Source organism: Sardina pilchardus, chromosome 1, assembly GCF_963854185.1.
Source record: "Sardina pilchardus chromosome 1, fSarPil1.1, whole genome shotgun sequence".
In the NCBI taxonomy this organism is placed as follows: Eukaryota; Metazoa; Chordata; class Actinopteri; order Clupeiformes; family Clupeidae; genus Sardina; species Sardina pilchardus.
Genome location: NC_084994.1, coordinates 47,886,513 through 47,907,473, shown reverse-complemented (window position 1 = coordinate 47,907,473; position 20,961 = coordinate 47,886,513). Strand labels below are relative to the sequence as shown.

Genomic DNA, 20,961 nt, shown 5'->3' with positions numbered 1-20,961 from the left:
ATGGGCTTAAAAAATGGGAAATATACTCCTAATAATTCACTAGATGCCCTGTGTTCACCAAGTTCCTATGCATGGTGTAAATACTGCTAGGACACATTTTAAATGCCGTGATATAAAATATAATAGATTTGACGTGTTGCGTGTATATTCGACTTTTTTCACTTTTTAAATCAGCTTATTTGGCCCTAGTTTTATCTTATTCACCTGTTTAAATCTTCTCCTTCTCCATTTGCCCACCCCTCCTCCCTCCTGTCCTCCTTTCCAAAAACACGAGTCCACCAGGTCTGGATGCAATTAGGGCTGAACCAACACAATCCCCCGGCTTCCTGTTTCAATTTTTTTTTTTACCCAAACAGCCCAGGGCCGTCGGCATCTTCTGAGAACCGGCACACGGGTGGGCAGCTTGGCATTGGCTCTCGGTCACAGTGGGCCAACTCAGGGACAAGGCTCTTTTTACGACCCCGCTCATCGCCCTGCCTCACTTGGAATAATGGCCGATGCATCTTCATTTGTTTGTCCCCATTTAGGACTAATTTTATGACTATTCTTTATAGTGCGCTGCGATAACCAGGGATTTTTATGGGATCCGACTGTAAATCAAAGCCGCAGTTGTGTTGCTAATTGGACAACTGTTTTTTGTTTTTTTCACGACCATCAACCGTCTCAGTACTTTCACTGTAGTTAAGCCACACTGTGTCTGAGAGGATTTTAGTATCATAATCTTTTTGGCAGCAGCCGACGTTTAAAAAATGTCCAGCTCAATCCGCCTCAATGCGCTCTCAACGTAAACAAATGGCAGATGTACTCCGTTCCGTGGACCTTCGCCGCCGCAGTCCGCCGCGGCTTTGTTTACTCCTCCTAATCTACGGTCTGGACTACAACTCCTCCGTGAGGGTCTGAAACACTGATTAGCAGTAAAAACAGCGCACAACACAACACAACACAACACAACAAACAAAACGCGCTTGGCCAACTGGTGTGTGTTTTCCATCCAAGGCCTGTCACGGCCGTGGCCCCGGCGTCTGTGATATGTGTGCTAATAGCAGGGGGACTGAGCTGGCCAGCTGGCACCGACTGGTGGGGCCAACACATGGAGGCTTCCCCCCGTTCCCACCCCCCCACCCCCTCGCTCTCTTGCTCTCGGCTGGCAGAACACAAAGCCCAGGGCCCCGGGGAGCCGACTAACGATCCACCAGGAGGACGCCCCCCGCCTGGCCACCTCTGGACGACAGACTCCACCTGCTGCACCCCGAGAGCTCTCCCGCCCGAGGGACCAGGGACCAATTAAGGTGAGAAGGAACTGCTGGATGGTTGATCTCCCTCTCTCTCTCTCACACACACACACACACTCTCTCTCTCACACATTCTTCTCCGGCTTTTTTTTTTTCAGTGAGGGCGTGAATGCTGTTTGAACGAGGCAACAACAGTTTTGAGTCCGTTCCAGGAAAAGAAAAGCAGTCAACGCTGAGAGAAACTGGACATGCCATGCCGCACCGCAGCTTTTGAGACTTTGACGCTAGCTCAGTTTCATGGCTTGATAATCATTCGATATTTAGCGTACTCCATTTGGGCTCTCCTCAAGGCACCATATTGTAAGTCTACATGTTCTTGACAGCTCATCAACGCGGAGGGATTGATGTTCTTGCAGGTAGTGTGCTTAAAATGTGCAACAGCAGTAGTGCTTTGTCGTCGCAATCTCTCCCCTTCTTTGCCAACCTCTCGTCAAAAAACATCTCCAGCGGTCCTCACGCGACTCTCGGATGCCACATCTTACTTCCCTGAGAGGAATGTAGGCAAGCAAAAAAGAAAACAAAAGAAAAAGAAATAAAAAGAAAAAAAACAACACAACAAAAACAACAACAACAACAACAACAAAAAAACGTCATGTCCCATCTCCGCGCCCTCCTCTTAGGTAGTGGGCGCCACCAGGTACCCGTTGAAGGTGATGTAGACGTCCACGTCGTCGCTGTAGATGGCGTTCTCGCGCTCGCGCTTGTAGAGCCGCACCCACACCTCGTCGTTGAGCGCCAGCGTGAGCATGACGCTCTGGCTCTGCATGATCGATCGCTCGCTGGGCTGCGCGTACAGGATCACCTGCTCGCGGTCGTTGTGCATCATGTGCAGGTAGGTCTCCTTGAAGTTCCACGTGTGGATGTTGACGTTGAAGAAGTAGACGCCCGGCACGTAGCAGTAGAACTTGCCCTTGAACATGTTGAAGTGCTCCTCGGGGTTGACGAAGACCGTGTCGAAGACCAGCGCCGTGTAGTAGTCCACGCTGTGCAGCGCCTTGCGCCGGCCCACCGAGAAGTGCGAGTTCTGGGTCTTGCAGGGGTCGCCCGGGGGGCCCGGCTGGCCCTTGGGCCCCTTGTGCCCCGTCAGGCCCCTGGAGCCCGCCGGCCCCTCTGGTCCCGGCTTCCCTGGAGTACCTCGATCCCCACGGTCCCCTTTATCTCCTTCAGAGACAGAGAGAGAGAGAGAGAGAGAGAGAGGGGAGAGAGAGAGAGAGAGAGAGGGAGAGAGAGGAGGGGGAAGAGCATGACATTGTGTGAGAAGCTTACAATGAGAGAGAATAATACGCGTACGATGGCTATAGCAGACATGAGCAGCACATCAGGCCTGGGCCGGTCAGGTGGAATAGTTGTCACTTGTCCAGTGGATGGAGTCACGGTGCGCCCAAACTCAAACTCAAGGACTGGAACACCAAATGTAGGTCACAGGACAAAAGCCCCAAAAAGCCACATTCTTCTGGTGCTGCGACCAGACTCTGTTCAAACACCCCGAACGCGTCGCCCTTACGCACGCCGAGCGACTGGGAGCTTGGTCTCGTTTTTTGTTTACCAAAACCTTCTGCAGTCCAAATGCATGACCCAGCAGGTCCAAAGCTATTCAGAAGCTTTCGCGCGGCAAAAGGATCACATTTCAGCTGTATGACTCACGCTAGGATGGGATTCCTGCGCCGGGTTCTAAGTCTGCCTGTGGACACGGTGCTCAAGACGTTCTTTGAGAACTGCAAAAGTGCGGCTCCACCCGTGCTGGTGGGCGGACGGCTGGTCTCTGGCAGCGTGGCCAAAGGCATCGCCGTGCTGTGGCTTGGTGCTTGACCCCTCTGCTGAGGACTACGGCTAGAGCAGCACAGTCTGTTTCTACATTAATCACAGACATGACACACACACACACACACACACACACACACACACAGACACACACACACTCATTCTCCGTTTTACTCTGCCTTATCTCTTGTTCTCTCATTCTCTATTTCACACACACACACACACACACACACACACACACAAAGACACACACAGACAGACACACACACATGCACACACAGACGCAGGCACACACACAAAGACACACACAGACAGACACACACACATGCACACACAGACGCAGGCACACACATGGTGTTCTGCCACATAAGCAAGTTCTGTGCCAGAATTATCCTCCTGAAGGATGACTTTCTTCGCCTTACAAAAGGAATTCCGCTTAATTAATTCTGCTTTGCCGCGAAAGGGAAAAGCAGGGCAGCGCAGATTTAACAAACAGCCCTTTCGCTGCCAAAGGTTATTTTTTGCCAAAGCAGCATAAATCTATACTTTATGAGCCAAATCATTTTAGTTTGTTTGTTTGGATCGGACGGCAGATCTCACACTTTGAATCCCACACTTCAACACAGCTTAATTATGTTCTGATCTGGAATCAGCCTACTACGGTAATGCGACATGAGTCTCTCTTTGACTCCCTTGTTGCTTGGCGATCTGAAGGGAGACTATAAAGGACATCTGGTCAGAGGGCTTTCTGGACAGGGTCAGCGCTGGGTGAGATGGGAAGATAAGAGACCCTCAGTGTTGTGGACCAATCACGGATGGACAAACACTGTTGACTCCTCTCCAGGACTATTTAGGGGACTGGGCTGCAATACTGACCATGAGAGTTTTACTCTGCAACAGTCCAAGGCTTGTTGTCGTGGGGTTTGGACAGGAAAAAAGGCTTCTATCCACTGAGACTTATATTTTCTCTGGAGCTGACTTCTCTGTGGAACTGTGTGTGTGTGGCTATGCAGGATATTGTGTAGTGCTTTCTCTCTTTCAGTCACTTGCCATGCGATTCAGTAGAGCCGCATAATACCCCAGATGTGAAACAATGATGGCTGCTGATGCCTCCGACAACTTGGTTGAAGTCCCTGACAATATGGAGCGCTTTAAGGAGGCTCAGATGTTGGCTGCTCTCCCACTTCTCATGGAGGTTATGCTCCTCTCGGTGACATATCATACATCTCATGCTGTTCTCATTAGGAAACATCTACAGCTGGCTTATTAGCCATTATACTAGACGCCCAGGCTGTCTATATAGAGGCTTTTCATTGGGCCATAGATTGTCCATTGTGTCCAATATTAGATTTGGCTTGGCAGCTCCAGTCAGGCAGCTTGGCGTCAGCTGCCTCGTGCTCCACAGAGAGAGTAGGGGATGTATAGGCGCTTTCACACTATAGGAACCTTCTGCAGTTCCTATACCATCTTTTATAGTTCCTAGAACTTTTTACGTGTTCACACTGCATGGAATTGAGGGCGATTGTACTGTAGTTCCTCTGGTCGCGGTACCTATAACCATTTTAGTTCCTACTTTGGGGTAGTCTTTTCCCCGTGCATGGAACCATGACTGACTGTTGTATGCTATATGTGGGTACTCCACGCGTCATGTGATGTGGAACATAAAGAATCTATTAGTGGTCTCAGGTCAGTTTAAAGTGACACTAAAGAGTTTTTTGTACCTTAAAATAATCCAAATCCAAAATCATTTCAGTGGTTCATCGACTCGTAACAGGGTGAATGGCACTTCTGCATTCGCTTCGCGGCCCTCTATCGGCTATAACTGCACTATGTAAGTTTACCAGATTGGGTAGCGGACCTGTAGTTTGATGGAATGAGACAACAAATTTGACTTGCTTCAATATATCATACTTTCATAAAAATGATGCAACATAATCCTCCTTGTCTGTGGACATCGTTATTTGAAAAGCCAGTGCTGGATAAACAAAATGTCCTCTGTCGCTTGTGTGCGACAGAGAAAAAGTCCTGTAGTGTTCCTTTAAACAAAGAATCAGCAACTGCAACAAAGTGAGTAACACAACATTCATTATGAGAAAAAAAGAACAAGTAGATGAGATGTTTTGCTTTTTAGACAACCACAGAATTGCACAGTCCCCAAACCATGACTTTTTTTCGACGCCGGCTAAAATGTAGGTACTCATTCTTTTTCTGAAGCACTTCTTTATGAGATTTTGGAATAGCGTATTTTTTTCACCATCTAGTCAAATCCAAATCTAATAAAATAGACTGTGCAGTGCCATTTTCATTGGTGTGCAATGGCTAGTTGTTTTCCTCTGGACAGCTTGACAAGAACTCCTGCGTGCTTTAGTGGCCGTGTGCTATTTCAGGCCTCACAGCAGAAATAATACGGTCCGGAGGTGAAATCGGCCCCCTGCCGTCCGTCCGCACGGACGAGCCCACCGACCCCGCGCTCATCGCTCCGCCGTGCGGATGACCGGTAATGACAGAGCAGCGCGGACGCGGAGCACTTATCCCCTGCAGCCGGCCGGGCGTACCTTTGAGGATGGTCATGTTGATGAAGGTGCGCACCTCGGGCGCTTGCTGGAGGCTGGCGGAGGAGGAGGAGGAGGAGGAAGAGGAGGAGCGGGGAGAGGAGGGGCCGTCGGGGGGGTCACAGCAGCGCCGGCAGAAGCGCAGGGGGGGGCGCGAGGGGGACGGCACGCCGACCGCCATCATCACCGCCAGGGGGAGGAGCAACAGCACGGGCACCGGGAGAGCAGACGTCATCGCACCTCACTAGGGGAGCAGAGAGAGAGAGGGAGGGAGGGAGAGAGGGGGGGGGGAGAGAGAGAAGGATGAGACAGAGAGAGGGAAGGAGGGAGAGAGAGAGAGGGAGAGAGAGAGGGAGAGAGGGAGGGAGAGAGAGAGAGGGAGGGAGAGGGAGAGAGATGGAGGGGAGGGGAGGGGGAGAGGGAGGGGGGGAGAGAGAGAGACAGAGAAGGAGGGAGAGAGAGATAGGGAGTGGGAGAGAGAGAGAGGGAGGGAGAGGGAGAGAGAGATGGAGGGCAGGGGAGGGGGAGAGAGAGGGAGGGGAGGGGGAGAGAGAGAGATGTTGTCAATGTTCTCATTGTTGTTACAGTTTTTGTTTTCTGATTTGGCAACGCTGTACCTACAATCGTTATAATAAAGCAACGTTGAATTCAACTCAACTGAGACAGAGAGAGAGAGAATAGTATAAATGGTAAGAGGTGGGACGAGAGTGAGAGTGAAAGAATTAGTCAGCTGGTGTCGATGTCATTCCCTAAACACCAGGTGTGAGAGTAAGACTGAAGCCCTTTGTCTGGTGATAGAGCTCTCAATCATGGTATCACTGAGATCACCATTAGTAGTCCATCAATTATTGAAGCTTTAATTTAGCAGCTGGCACGCGCCTCTTGTTGAAGGCCTGACTTGTACACACAAACACGGAGATTGAATGACTTAACTGAGCGCAGGCACCTGCCCAAACGCCCCTGTGCGCAGACACAGGGCCTAATTACTTAAGACGTGTTTGGTGACACGCCAAGTCTGTGTAAATGACTCGCGTGCCCCACCGCCCGAGTGAGAAGTTCGCGAGGGAGCAAGAGAGAGAGAGAGAGAGAGAGAGAGAGCATTAAAGGTAACGGGTGAGTCGGGGCCATGCTGCTCTGTAGGCTGTGTTATCCTTGGCAGGCTCTCACTCTCTCTCTCTCTCTCTCTCTCATGTCCAGTGCTTTACTCTGCCTCTGTCCAGGCCTCTCAGGGCATCACGTCATTACTCAACAATAACAGCTTTTGAGAAACCACTAGTGGGTGGCATACCTGTCCTACTTGGTCATGCTGTATATGTTGATTGCTTGAGTATTTACAGTACTTGAGTTCCCTACTGGCCAGGCCCGTAGGCCAACAGCTGATTTGTCTGTGTACGCAACTCCTGCTTCACTACTTACTCCGGGTAGCTCAGCTGGTGTAACATATGACATAATATAGCCTTTTTTTCTTGAAACAATAAATGTTTTAGACCTTGGCCTATCACCTCATACACTCTGACCTCAACATTTAGAAGTGACCTCACAGATTCAGGGCACATTTTGTTGTCCTACAACCTTCATAGCAGTGAACTTTTTGAACATAAAACTTAAACTATCTTTGACCACTTTATTGTAGTTTATCATAATTGGTTCCAAGTAACTTGCAAGGACAGAGTGTATAGCTCACTTTTACAGACAGAATGAGCCGAAACTGGCCAGTGAAAATGTATGCCAGCAACGTTACCTTGGATTTGTTCTGCAAGTGAAGTGTTTTGCATCACAAATGTGATGGGCAGAATGTGGCTGTTGACAAAATATCTATGGCCAAACAGCCCATAGACCTAAACAATGAGGTTGTTTATGGCGGAAGAGTAGTCGGAACTCTTCATTAAGGGAGAGCCTGTAGAGGAGCGTTCTCTAGAGCGCGACTGGTGAATTACCGCCTCAGGTTTCACTGCTGACATTTATTGCCCCTTTCCTTCAATATTTAGCCAACGGGCTGGCTGGTCTGCTCAGAAACACATGCTGATGGTTTCAACCGACAGTGAGTAATGTCAAACGCGATACCCCACGGAGGAAATACCACTGTAGCACCAACTTAGGCAGTGGAAAGTAGCCCATGGCTAGAACCATGCAGCAGTATTCTGGTTTTCATTCACTTTAATTAAGACTGCATAAACCATGGGACTATAACCTATATAGGCCTACGTTTACATCCCAAACAGGATGTTTTACTGACCTTTCCTTCGGTGAAAGTGTAGGCTATTGTTTAGTGGACATAACTGAAACAGAGCATGCGGAATTAATTCCTATACTCACTAACTTAGTTGGAACGTTCATTCCAAATTACCACGTTTTTTACGCTTACATTATTTTACGCTTTACATGGTTTAACTTTAAGCTACATATTTCCTTGTTACATAATCTACCCAACATCACAAAGAACCGTGCCTACTGGCTCGAAGCCTTCTTTAAAATAAAGTTTTAAAAGGAAATCTATAAAGAAGCCTATCCGGTGATTATGCGTAACTATCCACCACGTTTACGCCAGGCTTTCATACATCATGTCCACTGCCTCGCTATTACAATCGCATGTGTAGGGCATTCAAACTCTAATATCCAGCTGTTTAAGTAAGTTCTAACAATGAGCCACGTCCTCAGCTATCAAAACTTGGCACACATCATCGTACAGAACTGTTACGGCATGCAGTAACTCACAAACATTAGTAATGTGACTCACGCATAATATAGCATGCATCTTCTCTAACCGTGCTTTGAAATTCTGCCGGGTTGACAAAAGACAGATTTGTCTATTTGCATGCACGATAGTGATGGGAAGTTTCATTGTCTTTCGTCATTGATTCAACCAGATGAGTCCACTGACGTAAGACAACTGCCCCACATTTACTGTAACACAATAATATTTTCTTCCATGGAATTACTTAGCCTACCTCACAAGTTCAGCAGCTGCTCCGCGAACTGCCTTCGTGTCGATCAGCTGAGAGCTTCGGGCATGTACAGCGGCAAGGAAGTTTCTTCTCTCTCTCTCTCTCTCTCTCTCTCTCTCTCTCTCCCCTCTCTCTCTCTCTCTCTCTCTCTCTCCCCTCTCTCTCTCTCTCTCTCTCTCTCTCACACACACACACACACACACACACTTTCTCACTCTCTCCCCCCGTTGTTCTTTTTCCTACTTCAATCTGATCCACCACGTTCTCCTCCCTCTCTCTGTAATTCAACCTCCCTCTGTAGTTTCTCTTGATTACTCCGTTCATCTTTCAGGAGCTCCAAGTCACCCTTTCATTTCCCGTTAAGGGAGAAATGCATGCTGCTACTACGCCCATAATATATTCCTCTCTAGAAGTCAAAGACGTGATAGTGGCAGGTGTTGAATTTTCCTGTGTCAGATAAATCCCTTGGCTTGCAACAACCTTGTTTCCCTGGAGGGCACTTTCAATCACTGTTTTTTTTTTTTTAATCCATCTAAAGAATGCTCATCCTACTCATAACTAGAACATGGATGTCTTGCCCTTTTCTGCCAGTGACAATGAAATACATCAATTATGGCAGTTCCTTTTGCGGTTGCCTTTGATTGCTAATTGTAAAACAGGAGATTTAATGTAATCGGTACCAGCCTGACTGTGGAAGCAGGCAGAAATCCGCATTCTGCTTCGAATTAGACTCGGGTGAGCTTGAGCTCCACAAACTGAGCTGGCCTCGTGCACGCTCTCTGGCCGAAGGGGCGCGTGCGCGGATTTTAAATCGTTAAGTAGGTTAATTAAGCAAAGGGAAAGCACCCGCTCGCTTCACAAATATCCACATTTATAAACAACACATGGCAAACTTGTGCAGCAGATTCCGACATCATGGTTGACCGGCTCGGGGGACTGGCACTGGTCACCCCTCCAGATGCCCTCAGCGCTGGTCACACCAGATGGGATTTCACTGTACGGCCTGACACTCTTGCTTCTCTCCGAGGGCGGTTGAACTCTGACCTGTCGGAGTGTCAGAGCCTTCTTGAGAGGGGTCGGTGGGGACTGGTGGTTCGCGCAGGTCTCTGGACGGTCAGGCTCTTCCTCCACGCCAAAAGAGGCCATTACTTCAGGTGTTTGAGCAGACGTTTCTGCAGTATCCTTTCAGGTCAAGAGAACACATTCTAAGCAGGGGTCCACTCTCCTTCTCTCCCTGGGTCTCGTCCCTTCGCCTCTCCTCAGTCTGCACACTGACTTCCCTCTTCCTGTTCTTTGACCACGCTCCCTAAGTCTCTTGACGTCTCGCAGCATTCACTGCTTGTAGTCTGTAATCATTGAGACGGTGGTTGCTTTCATTCGACTCTCCTTCCTGTCCTGTGGTAGAGGATTTACTTTGGGAGACATACTTACATGCTTACTTCAGAGTAGGCCTGGGATAGATAATAAAGTACCTCAGTATGATCTCATGGGTGGTCAGTACCTTGAGATTTAGTGATGTAGTAGTATACTTACACCTGCACAGCCCAACCCATCCTCGCTCGGAAATAGCCCACTGGGTCCACTCCCCACTCCCCACTCCCCACTCCCCTTCATCTTGTCCGTCTAGAGTTTGGGTGATGTTTAGTTTGGCTTGACCCTATCTCCCCTTCCATCCGTTTAGGAAAAGAAAGGGGGCCCCGTTTCAAAGCCAGGACAAGTTTCTCAAAACTGGCTTAATGCGCCATGACAACCCGATCACTCAGTGATGGAACATCTGCAAACAGCACCCATTTGTGTTGATGTGCCAGACACAGCCTGACAAGGACGAGGGCTGCTCAGGGGCCAGATGTTAGTTCATTTCTGTTGATGAGTGATTGCTCTGTGTGTGAGTGTCTCTCTCTCTCTCTCTCTCTCTCTCTCTCTCTCTCTCTCTCTCTGTGTGTATTATAGTAAGGACTAGAAGATGACCGTTATTGGAAACTTTCTCTTCCCCCACCCGCCCACCCTCCTCCATCCCTCTGTTTTGGAATACCTCAGATGAGCACTATGTCAGTGTACCCACAGTATGGCCTCCTAGTCACCTCAGATGGTGTCCTTCTGTCCTTCAGCACGTCATCTGCCTGTGTGGTGACCTTTGACCTTTAATACCCTTTTCATTTCCTGTCGTCGTCTCTAATTGTTTCAATATCTGTCTTATCCGTTTTGATTTCTTTACTTTTTAACTCTGCCCATTTCTCAAGGTCTTGCAAGGTCTTGGTTGCCCTCTGTGCTGGGGTGTGTGTGTGTGTGTGTGTGTGTGTGTGTGTGTGTGTGTGAGTATGAGAGAGAAAGAGAGAGAGAGAGAGAGAGCACGTTTGTGTTAGATGGACTCATCTTGGCCTTTCTGTGAGATTGCATTTGTCTTGTCCACATCTGTAAAGTCTCAACCACAAAAAAGGGAAGACAGATGTTTGAGAATGTGTGCTGGAGGGGGAAATGCAAGGGTCTGGATTCATGCCAGTATTCAGTTTGAGTGTGTGTGTGTACCTGTGTGTGTGTGTGTGTGTGTGTGTGTGTGTGTGTGTGTGTGTGTGTGTGTACAGTATGTGTGTGTGTATGCCTGTCTATGATGTTTGAACATAATGAGCATTTGGACCCAACCATGTCAAAATGAGTTTTTGTCGGTATTGTGTGTGTGTGTGTGTGTGTGTGTGTGTGTGTGTGTGTGTGTGTGTGTGTGTGTGTGTGTACTGTGTGCGTACTGCATGTGTATGTGTTTGTGTGTGTGTGTGTATGTATGTGTGTGTATGTGTGTGTTTATATGTGTGTATGAAGTCTGTGGTTGACTGTATTCCTCCTGCTGGAGGTGTGGGAGTAACAGCAGGGAGGCGATGACAGAGCACACGCAGCCCAGACAGGCACCAACTCAGGCAGCTATTACAGCCAGCACTCAGGACCCGCCAACGCTGCCGCCGCTCCGCTACTCACACACACACACACACTGTCCCCGGGCGGAATGATGAAGTGTCTGCGGTGTATCGTGGAGCAATCCATCAACGGGCGAAACACGTTCGCCTCACACAGCCGTCGCTCATCTGACGTTTGGCCCTCACACTCCCCTTGTACTGTAGATCAGCTCGGTTAAGCCGCAGTGAGCCCCGCGTTCTCTATTTGGCATTAAGGGTTCAGCAGAAGGAGCTCAGCGAGTCTCGCGCGCTGGAGCTTCACTGACAGACGAGCATCGTGAAAGCGTCTTATGGTTCATCGACATCGGAACATAAATACGCGCCGCAGGCCACAGATAACGGAAATATCTCAGAGTGACTTTGTTGATAAACATGCGCAGTGGGATGATTTAATGTTAGATTATGCTTGTACTCACATGAACTCTGCTCATAGTCAGTTGTGGGTCACAGTAGCTCCCAAAGATTATAGAGCCCTGCACTCTAAGGTCTTTGGGAGCTACTGTTTTTGCATGCGTTTTTTGTTTGTGGTTTTTGTTTATGAGGATATTACTGGTACCACATAGTAGGGGACAGTTCAAAACAGTACATTTCCTATTAGATATAAAAACCATGAATAAAAAGCTTTGTACTGTACATTCTGAGTAGTTCTGAGATATTCAGCTTCAAAGTTTTAGAGTTCCATAGAGTTGTGTTGACGGTGGAACTGGCACACGACTCTTTATATGTCCAAAATGCATACTTTTCAACAAACACCTCAACTCACATAAGAATAAGAATACGTCAATAACTCATTTTTGTTTCAAAATGTCAGATAGAACCTTATAATTCTAAGGGGATGAGTATGATGATAATCTTACTGTACGCGCTATGGTGATATCCCTGCTCTGTGAAAAAAGTAGTTCCAGTGTGGGTCGAGTTCTAGCGTCTCTCCAAGGGGCCTCCCTCCTAAACCCAGACCATCTGGGCGAGAGGGCCAGGCCACGAAACACCAATTACACAATTATACCAAATCAAACTGATTTAAGAGCGAAGACACGTACCACTTCACACAGCGCGCCTTCCAGGAAATGGCATGGAACACAAAACACACACACACACTGACACGTTTACGTTGGCTAGCCAAGAGTGTTTTATAGTTCCCTACTCACCAGTGTGTCAGACATTCTTTTACAGCAAGCAAATGTTTTACAGTCGAATAATGTCCGCTTAAGAAACTGCCACGTGGCACGGTGCTGTGTACAGTACATCACAAGGTGACACGACTCTAATCAGGGTTTAAGTGCAGACGCCCCCTCAGGTGTTTATCAACAGGCTAATTTGCCTCATCACTGGGAGACAGCGCTGTCTCTACTCTCCCTTCTCACCTTTCTGTCCTTGTACTCCATTTTCACTCCTTGCGTTGTCCAACCCCCCCGTGACTCTCACACGCACGCACGCTCGCACGCATGCACGCACGCTCGCACGCACGCACGCACGCACGCACGCTCGCACGCACGCACGCACGCACGCACGCACGCTCATACACACAGGCACGTACACTCAAACACACACACACACACATACACAGGCACATAGGCACACACACACAAACACACACAGGCACAGACGCACGCACACACAGACGCACGCATGCACACACACGCACGCACGCGGGCATACACACACACACACACACACACACACACACATTCCTCTGTGCCTCCCGCTTGCTCCTCGTTTGATCCTGTGCTGTAGTTGTGCTTGGCTGCCGGGCTCAGGATGATGCTACGGCACTAGCAGTGCCAGCTGGACGCCAAACGAATGCGCTTGACATCACTCCAATACAGATGAGAGAGGGAAGAGAGAGGAGGAGAAGAGGAGAGGAGAGAGGGGGAGAGAGGAGGAAGAAGAGGAGAGGAGGGTATAGGGGGAGAGAGGAGAGAGAGAGGAGGAAGAAGAGGAGAGTAGAGAGAGAGAGCGGGGGAGAGAGGAGGAAAAAGAAGTGAAGACAGAGAGGGAGAGAGAGGAAGAAGAAGTGAAGAGAGAGAGGGGGAGAGAGAGGAGGAAGAAGAGGAGAGGAACGAGAGGGGGAGAGAGAGTTCAGGCCAGCTTGTGGTCCAAGTGCACTCTCCCTCCGTGATGAAGCAATGGACAGCAGCGAAATGGTGCGATTAAGATCTCTCCTTGCACCATCAGACATGACCTTATGCTTCTCTCCATCTATCTCTCTCTTACACACACACACACACACACACACTCTCTCTCTCTCTCTCTCTCTCTCTCACACACACACACACACACACACACACACACACACACACACACACACACACACACGCACACACACACAAACACACTCACACCCTCTTGCCCGCTTGTGTTTAATAATTTCCTTCTTGGCTGTCCTTCGTTGCCCGCCTCCCGTATCTTCAACCGGAGAGGACGACGGTTGCGCTGGATGCCAGAAGTCACATCCATGTGGTGTGTGTGGAGTGTGTGGAGTGTGTGGAGTGTGTGTGGAGTGTGTGAGGCCCTCTGGGCCTGATTCACAGCACGGCTGCCCTCTGAGCCACAGGAAATTAATCACAGGGGCCAGCAAATTATTTTCATAAACAAGATGGACGAGTGTTTTCTCTTAGGTTGCCGCGATCTCCCAAAAATGTGTGTGTGGGGGGAGAGAGATTTGTGCATTCATGGTTGTGTGACTGATGTTATGTCACGACACTCTGAGTATATTTGGATAAGTGATACCAATATTACCCCTTACCGAAATGTCAGATTTCAAGTGAGCAGTAGTCATGTTTTCACATGCAAATTAGCTTTCTGACAAACAGATTAACTGCGCTTAACTTTTGGCAATGTTGCAGCAAATTTGCAGCAATGTCATATGTAAATTAAGTTGTCACCAGAAGTTCACTGGAAGATTGCCATTATTGGCCAAGTGTGGTTGCAAATCACTGGTGAACACATTTGCCACCAGTAGCAAACTTCCCATTGGTGCCAGAGCTCTGCTGGAAGTTTGCCTCTAGCAGCCAACATTGGCAAACCTCTGGCAATATTTTCTAGTGAACTCATTTGTTTCCCACAAATCACCCACACATTTGCTGCACATCTGCCGCAAACCTTTTTTTTTGTAAAGGACTACATCGTTTACCATTTACAATTTCAAAATAAAACGCCCACGCATGGTGAGTATGAGAAGCTGACTTGTTAACTAAATTTATGTGTACGTCTGAGCCAGGTGATCTGTTCATGCAGTTTCCAAGAGAAAGCTAAACGGGCTAGCAGCAGGATAGAGGACAAATGCATGGTGTTATTCCAGTGAGTGTTTAGCATGCATACTTTGGCTGTTGGTTAGTTCCTCCAGCGTGTTTATTCATAAAATTAAATGATGTAAGTGTGTGCCAAATTTCAAGAAATTTCGACCATGTTTAACCACCTCAAAAAAGGAAAATGCTCTGAGACAAATCTCAAACCGGCATAACAATAATAATAATAATAATAATATTAATAAACAACAACAACAACAACAACAACAATAATAATACTAATAATAATAAAAATAATCTTTCAAAAAATATGTATTATTAGAACAGAACAAAAACTTGCACCTTCGGTGCACCTTAGTTCTCTGTCTAACATGACCATGACTGCAAAAGACCAGGGGCCTCATTTATAAAGCCTTCTTACGCACAGATTTGATCTTAGATTCAAATGTAGCCTGGTAGTAAACCAGACCCTGGAATCTTTTAGACTAAGGGTCTGGCCACGAATAATGAAAATGGCCCAACTCGAGAGGCGGCACCAAACATGCATTTGAAAATCTCACTGCACGCAATTGGATAACACTACGACAAATCTTCACTCTGAACGCCCGAGTATGTGTGGTTTTATGTCTGTATTGTGGATCTAATGAAAAATGACAGAGATTGTTGAACAGAGCCATAATATTGAGTTTGTATACTATGAGTGACGCTCCGTGTATTTGTGATGGAGTTTTATTTATATGTTGGGAATGGGTGTGTTCATAGTGTGTGTGTGTGTGTGTGTGTGTGTGAACCCCTTTCGGGTCTTGTGTTTCGGGTTGCAGACCAGTGTTATGTAATGTCCTGTGTGTGCTGTACTTTCCGACCTTCCAGACAGCAGGAGCTGCTATTGACCCACTTCTAGTTTGTGTCCTCCTAAAAGCTGACTAATATATCTCTCCTCTCTCATCTCCCCCCCCCTCTCTCTCTCTCTCTCTCTCTCTCTCTCTATTTCTCTTTCTCACTCTCTATTTCTCTTTCTCACTCTGTGTATGTGTGTATGCGAGAGAGGGGGGGCAGGAGAGGGAGAGTGAGAGTATGTCTGTCTTTGTGTGAATGAGAAAGGGAGATACAGTATGTGTGTGTGTGTGTGTGTGTGTGTGTGTGTGTGTGTGTGTGTGTGTGTGTGTGTGTGTGTGTGTGTGTGTGTGTGTGTGTGTGTGTGTGTTTGTTTCATATTCCCCAGGCATCAGCCCACACAAGTTTCTGAGATGGAGTTACTCTCTCTCACTGTCTCTTTATTATCATTTCTCATTTGTTTCCTCCACCCACTCTCTATTCTCTGAACTCCATCTCTCTCCCTCTACCCCTCCCGCTCTCTCTCTCTTCCTCTGTCTCTCCCTACTTAATTCTCCCTCTCTCTCTCCTCCCCCTCTCTATTCTCTAAACTCCATCTCTCTCACTCTCTTCCTGTGCACCCCCTCCCTCTTTCTCCCTCCCGCTCTTTCTTTCTCTCTCACTGTCGTTCTCTCTCTCTCTCTCTCTCTCTCTCTCTCTCTGTCTCCCTCTCTCCCTTCAAGAGAGAGACTACCCATCCTTTCCTCCCTCTCCCTCTCCCTCCCTCTCCCTCCCTCTCTCCCTCTCTCTGGAGGTCTGAGGAGAGCAGTGCGTTGAGCAGCAGGGAAACAATGAAGTCCTCGGCGCTCCCCTAATCACTAGCGCTGGCGGCGCGGCGCTTGAATAATGCACCGTAAATATATTGTCACGGCCGATAAGCATCACGCTCGGCACTCAGCCTCCGCGGGGGCTCCGGCTCCGGCTCTGGCACAGTTTGCGCTTTTCCGAGGGAAAAAATAGCGACTCGTGGGAAAAACAAATGGCGTCGGCCCAGCACAGTCAGCAGTCATCAACTGAACAGAAAAAAATAGTTAATGTAAATACACCTCAGGAAAAATCCAGAGGATAGATTTATAGTGTTACATATCTGTGCAGTACTAAGACAAAGGAAATACTCAAAGGAAATATTGAATTTCTGCAGTGCAGCACAATGCATTGTGTTGCTCTGAGGGCAGTCCGTCAGTGCTGGACGAGCGCGAGCGGAGGGAGAGAGAGAAGTGGAGCGGCCGTGATTTCTGGTCTGGGATCAGTGGGGGAGCCGGGGCCCCGCAGTGGCCTCCATTTACGGCTCCGCTGGGAGGCTGTTCAAACGCGGGGCTTTCCGCTCGTCAAGAGGCAGCGCAGCTCCAGTGTATAGTGCAGAGGCCCACCGCCCCTCCACACACACACACACACACACACACATGTGTGACTCTTCAAAGCGAAATCAGTCGCTTTACGCACAACGTTATTTTGAGAAAATCCACAATAAACAAACTTCCGGTTAAAATGTTGAATTTTACGCTTTCGCATAATTTGACAGTATACAGTCTACAGTTTCATATCGTGAACTAATTTCACAGAAAAACATACATCTTGACTGTTACACCCGGCGAAGATTCAACACATTTGCAGTCATTCCCGTTGTCCATGCTGCTTAAAAAGGTGATTTCTCCTCTTCTGGCATATCCTGACAGAACCATGTCAACTTTGGATGTGGTTATCTTAGCGATAGTTTGTGTAATACCCTCGATATACATACCGTTGGAAAGCTTAGTTTATGGCCGTTCACGTGAGCACAATAACTTAATTTTGGAAATTTTACTGAAACGACTGGTTTTGCTGGTTCCGACTGGTTCCGCACACACCACACTAACATATGAACACACACATACTGTATGTACACACACTCTCACACACATGCAAACACAGACACACAGACACACACACACTCCACACATACACACATAAATATGAACACACAAGCACACATACAAACACAGACACACACACACGCATACATACAAACACACACACACACACACAACCCCCACTGCCGAGAGTCCTGCTGGAGAGACTACATGGTGAGTCCATTAGTGCTGTGCTGGTGAATGTGTTGGTCCGTGGGGTCACCTCGTGCTGCAGCACTGATGGTAAAAGCATCCATTCTCTGTTTGTTGCCATGTTTGGGCCTCTGTTGGGCTGTTTTGGAGCTCCAGTTTCCACTTAGCCGAATCAACAGCAAGCTAGTGGATTACAAAAGCTGGTCCTCGTGTATGTCCATATCGTGTGATCAGCTTGCTCATACACTCCATAAGTCATGGATTATGTCTTTGTTTCTGTCTCTTGTCATTTATGTTTTGCTCCTTCTTCCTTTTGTGCACTGCCATATTTATGTCAACATGTTCTGTACGTTTTTCTTTCTCTCTCTCTCTCTCTCTCTCTCTCTCTCTCTTTCTCTCTCACTCCCTGTCTCACCTTTCCCAGTCTATCTAAACACAAAGTGATCAACCGTGACCTTCCCTTTCAACGGCACTCTCTACTGACAGTCCAATCCAAACTGTCTTTGCAAACGGAGCCAAAGTTCAGTCCGGCAGAAACGGTACAGTTGGACCGCTAACGGAATGACGGCCGCAATAACAGCAACAGACCCTAATGTGGAACATCAAACCCATCTGTGGCCGGCTCTGGAGTTCTGACCAGCCCAGCTACACAGGCTCACTCTCGGGGGCCAGAGCTCAGTGCACTGTAGCATGCGAAGGGGAGGAGGCTGCTAACCGCTAACAGGCCCAGCAGACATTAGCATGTGCTCATATTGAAAATAGCAAAAGACTTGAGTGGGCTTTCATGCGTTTTTGTGTGCAATTTGGGTTAGTTTATCCCGAGTGGGTGGGGACCACACCGGTTAAAATGTGTTTTGACTGTGTAGTGTGATTGCATATGAGTGTGAATGTGTGTGTGTATGTGTGTGTGTGTGTGTGTGGATCACATACCTATGCAAATGCGAGTGTGTCATAAACCATATGCAAATGCAAGCACTTGTGTTAGTGTTTTGAGTGCGTTCTATGCTGTTTTTAAAGTGTGTTGTGACATTGCAGAGTATGATATGATTTGTGAGGATTTGAATGATACTTTGTGGGCTTAGAGAATGATGACTAAATTGAAGGTTTGTTTAGCTCATTCCAAACAACACTGGCCAGAAGTGCATCTTTCTCTCTCTCTCTCTCTCTCTCTCGTTCTCTCTCTCTCTCTCTCCGCCTCCTCCTCTTCTGTGAGGCGGATGAAAGGAAGCTGAAGTGACAGAAGGCTTCTTCATGTCACTCACGAGGTAAGACAACATACTGCCCAAGGCACCTCTGTATCTTATTTATTTTCTCCGTTGACAAACTCTCTCCCTCTCTCTCACATTCTGTTTCTTCCCCTCAAACATTTTTTGTGTGTTAAAAAAAAAGAAAAAGATATTCTACAAGTGAGAGACATAATTTGCACACAGCAAAACAACTTCGGCACACAGACCTTAAGGCTTTCCAAAACTCTGTGAAAACAAAGCGCAGACTCGAGTCGAGTCAATGTGCAGTCTGGTCTGAAGGCAAAGTGAGTCATGGTGAGACTCTGGAGATGATAGTCTCAGCCTCAGCAGCTCTCATTCTAACTTAAGGAACACAAGTTAGAATAGCAGTTTCACTTTTCAATTCAGTTTTCATTTGTTTACGGGGGGAAAAAAAAGAAAGATCGAGGTCATAACAAGCTTCTCTAATTCTAGAACTCCTCAATTGAGCTGTAAGGTAATCCTATATTGACAGAGCTCACGTGAGAGGTCTGCTTATAAATTTCCCACTGCGCAAAGACACGTCTTTTGGACGTCCAACTTTGCAGACTGTAATGCCAGCCGACGTATTTTTTTCCCAACGTCCAGTATTGACATCCACAGGACCTCTGCATACCGTTCAGAAAAGGTTACCTAGTCCCGTTGACGTCTATTTGGGGTCATGGTTAGACGTCTAAATAGCGGACCTAGTTTGCACGTCGTGCAGTCGTTGGTCTATCGTTCTTGGTAAGAATGGAGCGCTTCAGTTGCAGACCCAGTGTTTTCAAGGTGAAACCCAAGGTCATTTATGTATTCAGCCTGACAGCCAGCCAGCCAGTCAAATTATGACTTGCATACACCTGAAGCTATGGGTAGAATAGTGTATTGAGGTTACCAAACCATGTGATCAAAACACAATGCATTATGGGGCTAAAGGGCAGTTAGGTAACCAAAACATTCAATGTGTAGCTTCTGCCCTATTTACCCACAATACTTGAGTTAAATGTTAAATCATTGCGATTAGGTCACATTAGCAAACGTAATTGCTCGATCCACTCAAACCACTTTGTTCCCCTTCTACAAATGCTAAAGTTTTTGGAAGGCGTGCACAAAATGTACAACTAAAGCAGGCTTCTGTGAAGTTCGGTCTTCTGAAATGGACAAAAAAAAGTGCACCGGTCTCAACGCTAACTCAGTCAGACACTGCCGGGCCTTGAGCTGCGGCCGAATTCAGGAGTTCTCCACGCACGCACGCGGTTGGGGGCGGAATAGGTTTGGACGCTGCGGTCGTGTCCGGTGCCGTGTTTAGAGCGATCTGATGGCTTCAGTCAAAACAAACTCCATCTGTTATGGCTGTTCTGGGACAGCGGCGTCCCTCTGGCCGCCCTCCACAGCCCCTCGTCAGCCAAGTCCAGTGCAGCAGTCAGCCTCTCACCCCGGCTCCTCTGGCCCTTCCTGTCTGTCATTAGTGACTGGACCGGGCAGGCTGACCGCAGGCCTGGTGGTGAATGTAAGATTGAGCTGTTCCAGCTGCAGAGGGTGATTTCACTTCATCTAACTTTGAATTGTAGAATGAAATGAAATGAATTAAATTAAAATGAATATTGTGTCCATGCACTGGAGCCCAAGAATAAACATCTAAGGTGACATAATGATATTTTGCTTTCTCTCTCTCTCTCTCTCTCTCTCTCTCTCTCTCTCTTCTCTCTCTCTGTGTGTGTGTGTGTGTGTGTGTGTGTGTGTGTGTGTGTGAAAGAGTGTAGGTGTGAATAATCCCCTGAGTTTTAATTGTACACGTTCGGCCCAGCATGAGAAATGGGTCTGGCTAAACAAGAGCAACCAAATGAGAGTCGGCCCAGTGGGGACCTGGAGCAGACCGCTGGTACACAGCATGACTAAATATGAGGGAAGAGAGAGAGGGAGAGAGAGAGGGAGGGAGAGAGAAAGGGAGAGAGGGAATGAGAGGGACAAACAGTGTGAATGACAGAGGGAGGAGGAGAGAGAGAGAGAGATGTTTTATTCAAGCCCAGGTGTTATCAAGTGAGCTAACAGCCGCAGG

The 20,961-nt window shown here is 47.7% G+C and overlaps 1 protein-coding gene across 1 annotated transcript; it reads right to left on the bottom strand.

Annotated features, from left to right (window-relative positions):
• Positions 1-1,140: 1,140 nt before the first annotated feature.
• c1qtnf6b (C1q and TNF related 6b) lies at positions 1,141-8,634 on the bottom strand. The gene is made up of 3 exons (XM_062547172.1): positions 8,554-8,634; positions 5,609-5,849; positions 1,141-2,453 (listed from the first exon to the last, which is right to left on the bottom strand). Exons 2-3 carry the CDS (start codon positions 5,838-5,840, stop codon positions 1,909-1,911), a joined length of 777 nt encoding a protein of 258 aa, XP_062403156.1. The 5' UTR covers positions 5,841-5,849; positions 8,554-8,634; the 3' UTR covers positions 1,141-1,908.
• Positions 8,635-20,961: the final 12,327 nt, after the last annotated feature.

Coding starts and splice junctions, on each gene's coding strand:
- c1qtnf6b (XM_062547172.1), bottom strand. CDS start 5,840: ATGACGTCTGCTCTCCCGGTGCCCGTGCTGTTGCTCCTCCCCCTGGCG. Junction 2,454..5,608: donor CAACATGACCATCCTCAAAG/GTACGCCCGGCC, acceptor CTGTCTCTGAAG/GAGATAAAGGGGACCGTGGG.